Raw genomic sequence first — 12,082 nt, 5'->3', positions numbered from 1 at the left:
AATGCGAAACGTCTTCTATACATATGTACATATATAAAGATGAATTTTTATTTGTATTTCCGCCATGCAAATCTACAGTTTTCAATTTAGAAATACTAAATTTGGAATCTGTATGTATTTTGTGGTAACTTAGACCATATACGGTTTTTGAAAGCCCCCCCCCCCCATACAGATCAAAGTCAAGAGCCTTCGATACAAAATTTTCTTAGTCATTTTTTTCAAGTTTCGAATATCGCCAGTTAATTCTGCTAATAAAATAATAGTTCATTTCTTTATAATGATTAGTCCCACATAAATATCATTAAACATCATTTCATGTTACATATATTAGAGCACAACGTTTAAAATGTGCCACAAATATATTTTTTTAATTGGAATCTAATTGACCATTTTATATCAGGGGGGGCAGATGACCCCGGGCGCAAGATTGAGGGGGGGGGGGGCAAAATGTGGTTTCAGTATTATCGAAAAAAAAATTATATGATTTTTAGAATGTTGATTACTATCTGAAATTTTACAATTAATATTTATTTTAAATGCAGACAAGCGCTATAAGGAAGGGCGCCATTCGTCTTACCAATTTACGAAAATGATTCTCCTTTTAATTGAATTTTAATATATTTGTTCCTCGTATTAAATAAGAAACGGCAATTTTGATATTTTACTTGTAGGTCATATCCGAAAAAAATAAATAATTAAGAGGGGGGGGGGGGGGGGCTAGTAACAAATTTGGCCCCAGGCGCAAACTACCCTAGATACGGCTCTGATCGGGATTAAATATACCGAAATTTATTACGTGAAACTTGCACCCACTATTTCACTAGTGTCCCTTCGATTCTGCGAATGTGAATCATTCATTAATTTTTTTGGTGACTTTTCCAATGACGTTTCTTTTCACTGGATGTCATTTCGTTTTACATCGACTCTAATTGGATGATTCACTGTTTGGCCACCGCGAACGTGTTAAAAAATGATTGTTTTCAAACTAAACTGACGTCAATTCAGTGACATGTAAATTTCAGCACTCGTCGCTAAAAGTTTAATGCGATCCTTGTGACGTAAATTGCAGATACTTATTGATTTTTAAAACATCGGACATATCCGCTAGAGCGTGTTAATTTGCCATTGAAATTCGTGTTACACACACATGTAGTGGGTATCATACAAATTGTTTGATATAATTATATATTCAATGATATTGATAGCGAGCGATGATTGCACGTGTTCAATATCAGTAAGTAGTATATTGACAGAGCCGATTTGAAGGTACTACATATGTAACTTTTTACTGATACGATTCTCATATTTACATATACATATTTGTAGGTAACTCAGATCAACCATTGCTTTGAATATTGCTTTCCGTGTTCTAGATATATGTAATAAAAGGAGCTTTGCCAACCCTCGTGGAAGACCCAAAAGTTTGCTAACGGAATTTTCATAGCATTTTTGTCGTTTGTCCGACTGTGAAACTTCGAAAGTCGAACTTTTATTCGGTAGCATCTGGCAATAGTTTATCGCAAAACTTTTCCAGTAGTGTTTTTGGTTGCGAATTTTCCGCGCCCGAAGGTCGCAATTTTATGACTTGAAATTACATAAAAACGCAATTGAATATTCATTAAGGCCTCTTCCGACTGTTATTACGCCTATGAATGGTGAGAACGTGCTTCAATCTATTTATTTTTTTCGACTGTTAATTATGTTCGTCTGTGTTCTGATGTTATATGCGTGTATATGAAGCAACATAGCACACCTCGTCCTCGATTCATTTTCTACAATATTTTCGACAATTAGAGCGAATCCAATCGCATTAATATGTGCATATGTTTTTATCGGTTACTATAGTAAAATACCCGGCTTCGCCTCGACTAAATTTTTCTATATTAAACTTCTAAATGTCAAAACTTTCGAGTTATACATATACCCAATTCGCACCATCTTGGCGCTTGCTCCCGGAAAAATGCACTGAATGGTGGCGCAGTTTAGAGAAATCCTCATTTTCAAAGGCGCACAAGAACAACTTATGCAATAGAATTTCCACAAAAAAGGGTAGCACATCATACAAATACCCCATGACGCTTTTTCGTGGAATTCTATTGCGTTAGTTCTTCTTGAGCATCTTTGGAAGTTTGGGTGTCTCGAGAGTGCAGCTCTCTCGAGTGCATTTATCCGATCGCCATTTGCGCCAATGTTGCTGTACATACCTGTTTTTCTACATATAATAGTGAATCTAAAGATTCTACTTGGAAATTGGTTCGGTGATTATTCCGCAAAAAGTGATCTCACATCACTAAAATCTCGATCACGGAACATCTGGCGCCCGAAAATTCCACCTACGGAGAGTTATGCACGCGAACTATCATACTAACGAGAACTTGAGTGCCAGTGCGTTTACCTACGGACAACGGTTCACTATTGACCTGCAAAGCAAGAGAGCAAAAGACAAAGTTGACAATAGTGAAAAAAAATTGTAGGTAAATGCAACTTGGCCGCCGATCTCTGGTCATTAGTAAATCGTAGGATCTTATTATTTGGACAAGTTTCTCCTACATTTCTTCAAATATCCAAATTAGACACAAAGTGCGTCTCTGTGGGCATCTTGAATTTCCATACGCCCTGATTCGGATGATTTATAATGTATCGCAGAACTTATAGGTAAAAACGCAAACACACTAAATCGTACGGCATAGACGTACTCGTGATTTCTGGCTGGGAAGGGCGTTTCTTCGTGTCATTGTTAATTCGTATGATCTTATTATTTCGACTTTTTTTCTCCAACTTTTCTTCAAATATGGGAATTACCGTTATCGATCACTGTCAATACAAGGATAAAATATCACGGGAAACACTCCAGAGGGTGAGTTTTGGCTTGGATCGCCATAGGCTTGCAAGCGTTTTTTTTACATGTCTAAAAATAAAAACATCTATCTAGTCTATCTAAAAATAAAACATGTACCGCATCACTCATTATGAGTAATATTTACATACATATATGAGTATTTAAATACAAACAAAACAAACTTGATCTATTTATGTCTAATCTACATGAAGGGATCAAAATGGAAACTCGTGGGCGAGAGGCATAACCTAAATGATATATAATATGGCGTGTTTTGTAAATAAGTGAACTGAAGACAATATAAAAATGGACAAAAGTTGTACTTGAAAGTGGAATTATTATAACAATTCCAAAAGATTATAGAATTTGGACACACTACTTGATTTAAAATCGTATATAAAATGATGTAGAAGTTGTAATTGGATGAACTAAGGAAATATAATGGAAATAGGAAACACTGATATCAACAATGAGAGTGGGACATGATGGGCATAAGATTTTCTCGAACAGTATCTAAAAATAAATGGAAGAGTTTATGGCAGATAGACATGGGACTTAAATGCACGTAAATTAGGACACAAAGTGCGTCTCTGTGCGCACCTTGTATCTCCGTGCCATAATACATCGCAGAGCTTCAGTTAGTCAACGAAGAAAGTATAATGCATGTAATACTCAATACAGTGTAATAAAATAGCTCAAGACAGAAACTGGAGATTTGTAAGACTTTCAACTGCTGAAAATGCTATTCAAAAAGTATCTTTCATATCTGTTTGGAGCTCTCGTGAGTGCGTACTTATAGTAAGTTTATAGTTATTTCGGTCAGACCATCCCCAGAGGATATATAACGAGACAACCACTCGTATTCGCAGGGGTGTCGTGTAAATATAGAAGCAACCCCACCTAGAATTCGATTAGAATTCAAGTTAAGTGCACCGCGTGTGCAGTTATGTGTTGCAAATCGCATCTGTGCCCGTTGTGGGGGATTTTTCTCCCCCGCCACGGTTTCGGAGTGCAGATGACGCTTTCAGTTGTTCTCCTATCCCTCGATTCTCTTCTAGGACATATTTATATAGCGCGGAAGGATGTCCGTGTGGCGTACGTGGTGTAATGAAATTCAACCTGGGGTCGTTGGGATTTTAAATGGGGAGAAACAACCTTTTGTGTCGTTGAACATCTGCCGTTTGCCCCAGCCCGACCCAAGGGGGAGAGATAGATTTGAGCGTTTCTTATGTCTGTTGGAAACTCGCTCGATACACTTTTAGATTGGAGTGTTTGTAGGGTATAGCTGACGTCAATCTAAATGCCAACGCTTATATATGTTAACCGACGTGACGCAATTGGGTTTGACATGTGAACCCTGGGTGTAGGTCGTGCTCTCAGACTTGCTATGACCTACCGCGATAAGGATAGTTTAAATGTCTTCAAAGTGTGGTATTTTGTATAATGGTACACATCTTTGCTTTGGTTTCTGTGGGGTTTTTTTTATTTGTCTTTAGCAATGACAATACCGTTAACTTGGATGTTCAAAAAGTTCAAAAACGGTTGGATCACCTGTTGCCACGCTGTGAGTAACGTCCAAGTTACTCGCATTGTGTCAACCTGGTATAAGAACTTGAATCTAAAAAACTCGTCAGTTTTATTTTGACTGAGGTGGTTAAGAGGGCTGGACAGCAGCGCCTTGTCCATACAAACGTACTATACTTCTCCCTACCTCAATTATGGCACTAGAGAAATTATTTTTTAATATGCTATGGATATCCACCTTTGGGGTGCATCTATCGTTTTATTTTTTTGATTAATTATTTTTTATAGGAGCTAGGAGCCGCCAAACATCTATAAAATCGCCTCTTTTTTACACTCACTAAAAGAGTCTAGCGTGGTTATTTAACGGTCGATTTAAAAAAAAATACGCCGATAGATGCACAGAAAATATTTTTCTCATACCGATGATGAAATTTTTTTAAAAATTGGTCCAGTTTTGGAGGAGAAAATAGTAGAATACGAAACCTCGATTTTGTCAATTTAAAACACGTTTTATCTGGTCGAAGCGCAACTGTCGCATTCACTCAATATATATATATATATATATATATATATATATATATATATATATATATATATATATATTGATATATATTGTCGCATTCACTCAATATATACATACACTCAATATATATATCGAAGAAAGGAACGGTAACAAAATTAAGGTTTCGGGTGTACAGCCCTCTTAATCACCTACTCACATAGTCACCAAAAAAAGACCCGAAAAAAAAAATCTATGACAACAATATCGATTTCGATTCAGATTTCGATTTCCGATTCCGATTTCAATTCCGATTTCGGATTCATTTTGCAGTTGCGGTTCCGGATTCTTTTTTCATTTCTGGATCTGGATTTCTTTTTCAGTTCTGGATCCGGATTTCAATTTCAGTTCCGATTCCCTTATATGTAAAAAAAAAAGCATTATTTGTGTGTGTGTAATTAATTTCTGGTTGGCTGTCGTTAAACATATTTTTGCGATTCAAATAAATTTAATAAAAAAACAAATGAATGTTTATTAGATTAAACTATTAGAACTGAAGTTGAACTATTAGATTAGCCATGTTTAAGAGGTTTATATTAAAAATACCGAGCGAAGCCGGGTAAAAAACCACTAGTACACAATAAAATACAAAAATAATTGCAATGAAAAATAAAAATACACAATACGATACAAAAAGAAATACAATACAAAATAAAAATACACATCACATACACAAAGGAAGATATCCAACAAAATTTTCGAAATTTGTAAAATGAACTAAAAGAAAATGAAAATTACAAAAGTTTTTAACTTTTGGCAAAATTATTTCTAAATATTATATATATTTAGATATACTTTCTTTTACGGCGCCTATGCGTGCCAAACACTTCGCACACGCCACGAGCCGGCTCTGGTTGTAATTATCAGTACCAAATCAATGGATATCTAATATTAGCTTTGAAAATTCTGCCTCTGACTAAATAAAAAAAAAAAAATCATGTGTCAAGCACTCGTTTAGATTGATAGTGAAAGAAGAGAACGTTGTTTGTTATATTTCCGTTAGGCTTTAGATGTTATTCAATTTAATAATTGTGATACCAATACGGCTCGTTGGCAAGTTTCCCCATCCAGAAAGCCTATATCTAATTTTGATATTTGATAAGGATCAGTGCCGAGGGTTTTGCTATTGTTAATTTTATGTAAAAACCATTTTTACAAGCTTTTTTTGATCTATTACTTTGAACACTGTCTATTGTTATTTGCCATTGGTCAGATGACCATCTCATATCTAATTATGGTTCAACTGGATAAGTTTTATTCTCATAAACGTTCAGTATTTGATTAATAATGTGAAACGTACTACAAATGTAATCCATAGTAAACGACATACTACACAACAATTAAAATTACATAGTATATGGATTCCATTATTGCCATTTTGAATTACACGTATCAATGGAAGCTTTGTGTGCCCAAAATTGTGCTCAAATTCACTACTTATCGATAGCAGTATATAATACTGTTAGATTTAATATCCAATTTGTGTAGCCTTCCCTTTCTGTTTGCGTTATAACTATTTTGATCGTTTAGTTTAATGTATATTTTTGCATTTTTCAGGTCGAAGTTCGTGTGTTGGTGGTGGAGGCGGAGGAGCTACTGGTGGAATCGGTCTGCCTCCGCTCGGTTTCCACAGCTGCCATGGTGAGAATGTCGGTATCTCCAGAGATGGCTCACATGCCCGTCGTCTCAACAGCTTTTGCAAAGGAATAGTCTTCAGTTCAAGAACAGTCGCCGTCAATGAAAAAGTACGATTTATCACTTGTACTATTTTTATTGCATTCGATTATTCAATTTCCTTGGACAACAATATATCCAATATTCGATTTTTATTAAAAAATCTAAATATTCCTACATATGTACATATCTCCGGAATCAGGGTTTAAAATAAAGTTGCAATTCTGTATAAATATATAATATGATATGTTATTTCAGGTCTGCATCAAATTCACAGAGATGTCCACGAATTGGAGCGGCGTCCTGCGGTTCGGTTTCACGAGCCACGATCCCGCAAACCTGGCGGGAGTATTACCAAAGTACGCATGTCCGGATCTTACGAACAAGCCGGGCCATTGGGCCAAAGCCCTAGCCGAAAGATTATGCGAACGAGGCTCCATCTTACAATACTACGTCACATCATCAGGCGACGTGCACTTCAGCGTCGACGGTGACGATAAGGGTATATTCTTCTCCGGAGTCGAGACCAAAGGACCTTTGTGGGCTCTGGTGGATGTTTACGGCAACTGCACCGGAATACAACTAATAGATGCACGGCACCAATTGAACAATGCGCGGAGAGACGACACCGAGAACACTTCGACGGGGTCAGCCCACAATGTAGACGACGATGAGATCGATAGGAGTCTGGTGCCTGCGTTGAGAGCTGCTAATATAAGCGACGGATGGAGACCCGCCATGTTGCATAGAACTTGCGGGAAACATGTTAGGATTGGACACGATATGGGTATAGCTACCCGAGTGCCTGCCGAGTTTTGCCAAGGGTATATTTTCACGGCTCGTCCGTTGGCCATCGGAGAAAGGCTGATGATCAAGATATTAGATACAGATCCTTCCTATACGGGGGCATTGGCTCTCGGTCTTACCTCGTGCGATCCGAGTAGGTTAACCTCTAGAGATTTGCCTGATGATTCCGATATGCTTCTGGATCGGCCTGAGTACTGGGTCGTTAGTAAAGATGTTGCCGGCACTCCGACCGTCGGTGAAGAGCTGGTGCTTAGCGTGTCTGGAATGGGCGAGGTGAAGGTGTCTAGGAACGGTATGGCGCCAGTGACTGTTATGTATGTAGACTTTACGCTGAAGTTATGGGCCTTCTTGGATGTATACGGAAGTACGAAGAGAGTGCAAGTGTTCACGAGGCCGCCACCGGCTGTTCTGGTAGTGGCACTGCCCCCAGCTCACAATGCTGCTAATCATCTAGTCGCCGCTGCTCAGTCTTCTCATATGCAGGTAATTGAAGTTTGTTTAATATTGCCACAGTGTAGCTAATTGTTTACCAATTGAGAAGTCGTAGATTCAAATTTTGATAGAATTTGCCAATTTATCTAAACATAATTGTTGTAACGGTTCCTATAAAAACGGCATCCCCTCCCTTTCTTGCAATTTAGCAGCATAGCTTGGTGGTTACATTAATGCTAACCACTGAGAGGTCACCAGGATCGATCTCGTGAATTGACCTTGATTGAAAAGAATTTATTCCGAGTATTTCAGGTATGTTACTGAAAGTTGGCGCGTTCTTGTACTCACTTTATTAATGAATGCAGTGTGACAGCATGCTATACACCAACTCTAGGTAACATACCTACATATGTCTGTAGCGCTGTTGGTATCAGAGTTTGCCGATCGTTTCCTATCAGAGTTTGCCAATTTATCTGATTTCATAGCATAACAGGTACTAAAATTCCATAAGTACTCATTGCAGTTATTTCTTTTCAAAAGTTACGAGAACAATACAAGTTTCTTAACTGGCATTCGTCCTTCATTAGCCGAAAAAAATAAGTTTCTCGCCCGAAAACAGCTCACTTGGCGAACACTGATGTTATGTTAGCAAGCAGCATAGTTTAGTTGCCTTAATGCTAACGGTTACCGGGTTCAAGTCCTTGGCTAACTTCGATTGAAAAGAATTTATCCAGAAGTATTTCTGTAGTGCTACTGGTCAGACTTGGAAATTTGTAACTCCATGTCCTCTCAAGTCGATCGTTTCCTATCAGAATTTGCCAATTTATCTGATTTCACTGTTGAAACAGTTAAATTGGCAGTTAAAGAGCTATCCAACTTAATGAAATCGTTGCCATGCCTGAACGCCATATTTTTCATCTTAGTGAGCGTAGGTTATCACACATTATTTTAACCTATTTGTCTGGTAGCCTGCGCTTATCATTATTTTCATAATTTATGGGTGAATTTTGATCTTCTTTCTTACATTCTGGCCTCACAAGGTTGTTTTTTATTCACAGCTGGTTCTTATACATATACATATATATATATATTGGTGCTGATATAAATATATGTACATACATCATGGGAAAAATATAAAATTGAGTCCATCGGCTATGCAACCTTTCCCAAATATATAAATAAATAAAAATTAGCTTAATCTGAATTTGCTGATTGTGCAAGCATTATATGCTTGCAGTTTGTGATAAAAATATTTGTATAACTGAACTGAAAGTCAAAATCACTTTTAATAAATAACAACCGTTTCTTATTGATGTCTTTGTATTTCCAAAGATGACTAATATATTGTTTTCATTGTCATTACAGTCGGCTCAAACGTTCTCGTCGTCGTCGTCTTCCACAGCATCCCTACCGGTGTCGTTAAACGCACCGCTCTCCCCTCCAACCATGGCCAACCACCGGAACGCTCTGCACCAATCGACGACCCCCATATCGAACGGAGTGCAGCATCAAGTGATACCGAGGGCGTCTTCGGCGAACATCCTCCACCACATGCCGGCGACGAACCCAGCGCCGGCCCAAGTCATCCAACTGTCGCAGAACCTTGGAAACGTATCGTCGTCGTCGAACGTCGTCATGGTCAGCCAAGCGCTGCCGACCAGCATCGTCCAGCCGAACATTTCCGGCATGGTGCACCAAATGGCCGCTCCGTCGAACTCTACGACGGGCGTCGTCGGAGAGTGCACGATCTGCTACGAGCAGCAAATTGACAGTGTTCTGTACATGTGCGGTCACATGTGCATGTGTTACCGGTGCGCCGTTCAGCAGTGGCGGGGCAAAGGTGGCGGACAGTGTCCCATGTGTCGGGCGCCAATCAGGGACGTCATCAGGATATACAAGTCATGATCAATAAATAAGATTTTCTTTTGTATCATATCGTTTATATTGAGTTAACATAGTCGGCAGATGATGCCTTGTGTATGATATGTATCTATTTAAACGAATTTCACTGTGTATTTAATAATGTATGTTATCCATTTTTATTACTATTATTACGTGGAAGCTACTTTGAGAGCAATAATTAATTGTATATATTTATATTTAAATGAATAATTGTATATTGTTTTTGGCACAGCGTTATGTACATTATTAATTTTATTGATATCGATTTTTGTCTGTCGGGTACGTATCCAGAATTTTACTGTTAATTTTTTATTAAATCGGAATTATTTTATTTTAAAAAAAATACAATTTTATTCACAAAAAACATAATTTGATAATAAAAAATGGGCAGGTAATTTTTTCCAATAATAATTGAAAATTAAATACACAATAATCAAAATAATTTTTTTAATATTATGCGCTAGTTGAAATTTTCACAATTTTTTGTACATTTAATCAAATTCGATTAATTAATTAAATAAAATTAATATAGCGAAAAATTTTGGTACCATAAGACACGGGCCACACTGTGCAACTTTGTCCACCGACTTGTTGCGCGACCAGAAAAAATGTATGGAAATGTAAGCGACAAAAGAAGTTGCCGGGTGTGGCATGCCCCATCTAACTGCATACATTGGTCTCAACCAAGTCGCTCGCAAATCGCACTGTGTGGCCCAGCTCTAAGGCCTATTATGCCCTGTCGACCAGTCGTCATGCGACCGGTTGCCGGCAACCCTACTTTATATAGTCAAAGTCGCTCGTCATGTTACAGTCGTCGGCAACCGGTCGACATTGCATAATAGGCCTAAAGGAAGGCTTTTGAGGCTCTAATGGATACGCGCCTGATATGTATCAGTGGCTATGAAAGTGGTCATATATTACTATTGATCTTCCAATCTTGAGAATCTGCGGCCGTTTTTGTAAATATAACGGTTAAATTAAACATAGCAATAGTGATACTAGAGAATACTCGGTGTCGGGAAATTGCGCCCAACTTTGTAATCTTTATCTCATTCGACCAATAAGTTCAGAACCCATCGAAGCAACAAAAGGGAATATATGATCGAATCATTCTTGCAAGTGTGACCATTTTCATAACAGCCCATTCATTTATGTATGCAAACTCATGTGCGTGTGTGATATAATACATTTACATATATTGAAAATTCATCCGTCTCTTATCAATCGAAACTCTAATTGAAGAACTACCGTTGACATTTTCGCGACCGTTATTAATATGTATCGAATATAAATTTCGCTCCGTCCATGAATGGGTGACCATTTCTAAAGTCGACGCTTCTCATTCACAATGTATAGCTATAGATATTTTTACTTTTGTAGTTTTGTATTTGAATATCATATATACCTGATAGTGTATACACCAACGATCACATTTTGTAAGCGTCTTTTAATCTTCCACATTCCCTCATATCCATATTCAGCTCTCAACTTTTCGACTTCCCTGTTATCATTTTCAAATTGGGACTGATATTATAATTTTCACATAATATTTCATTCATATATAATACTGCTTATCTTTTGTCTTTTTTTTTTGTTAAATATAAATATGTCTGCAGTACAAAAGTATCCTGAAATGTTGTTCCTGCATACCAAATTTACTATACTGTTTGTCTCAAAATTATGGTATATACGTCGTTCAGTCTGTAAATTTAATATTGTATTATCATAGACGGCCTCATAAATTATAATAGAATCGTGAGAGTTCCTCATTTGCCTTATGATATGTTTCAAAGTCGTTTTATCACTATATATACCGTGTATTGTATCGTAATAGTCGTAGCATAATTAAATAATCGATTGTAGGGTAACAATAATACATACATATATGCAATTGACAAAATTTCCATATTCACATTTAGTCTTGTTTTATTTGTGTTATTATTATTTATTAATATCATTATTATGTTTTCAAATTTAGTCATATTTTTAGTGAATGAAGTAATGAAAAAAAAAATTAACCAAATATCTAATTTAAATAAATTATTATAAATGAAAAATATTCAAATATTTTAAAAATCTTTCAATACAAAAATGCTAGCCGTTCGATATATATTATATACTTAATCAATTAAGGATGTTATTTTTAAATTTGTACAAAATGAAGTGCGCGTTAGCATTGAAAAAAACGATTAATGGCAATGTACATTATATTGCCGTATTTTGTTATGCATTGATTTTGTAGACGTCAATTATGTGATAATTATAAAAATATATGTACATACAATATTGTAATTTTTTCCCACACTTTGTGCTTGTGGAAATAAATAAAATATTAAATTATAACC

At 36.7% G+C, this 12,082-nt stretch overlaps 1 protein-coding gene across 1 annotated transcript in view; it reads left to right on the top strand.

The window, feature by feature from the left end:
- The window catches only part of neur (E3 ubiquitin-protein ligase neur), a 47,458-nt gene extending 35,376 nt beyond the window's left edge, over positions 1-12,082 (top strand). Inside the window, exons 4-6 of the mRNA XM_077434511.1 lie at positions 6,480-6,667; positions 6,855-7,886; positions 9,201-12,082. Of these exons, the coding sequence (XP_077290637.1) occupies positions 6,480-6,667; positions 6,855-7,886; positions 9,201-9,740 (1,760 nt within the window). The 3' untranslated portion in view covers positions 9,741-12,082. The remainder of the gene's footprint in view (positions 1-6,479; positions 6,668-6,854; positions 7,887-9,200) is intronic.

The sequence above is a fragment of the Arctopsyche grandis genome, chromosome 7, assembly GCF_051622035.1.
Source record: "Arctopsyche grandis isolate Sample6627 chromosome 7, ASM5162203v2, whole genome shotgun sequence".
Classification (NCBI taxonomy): domain Eukaryota; kingdom Metazoa; phylum Arthropoda; class Insecta; order Trichoptera; family Hydropsychidae; genus Arctopsyche; species Arctopsyche grandis.
The sequence above is the reverse complement of the archived record's forward strand: the minus strand, read 5'-3'. Positions and strand labels throughout refer to the sequence as shown.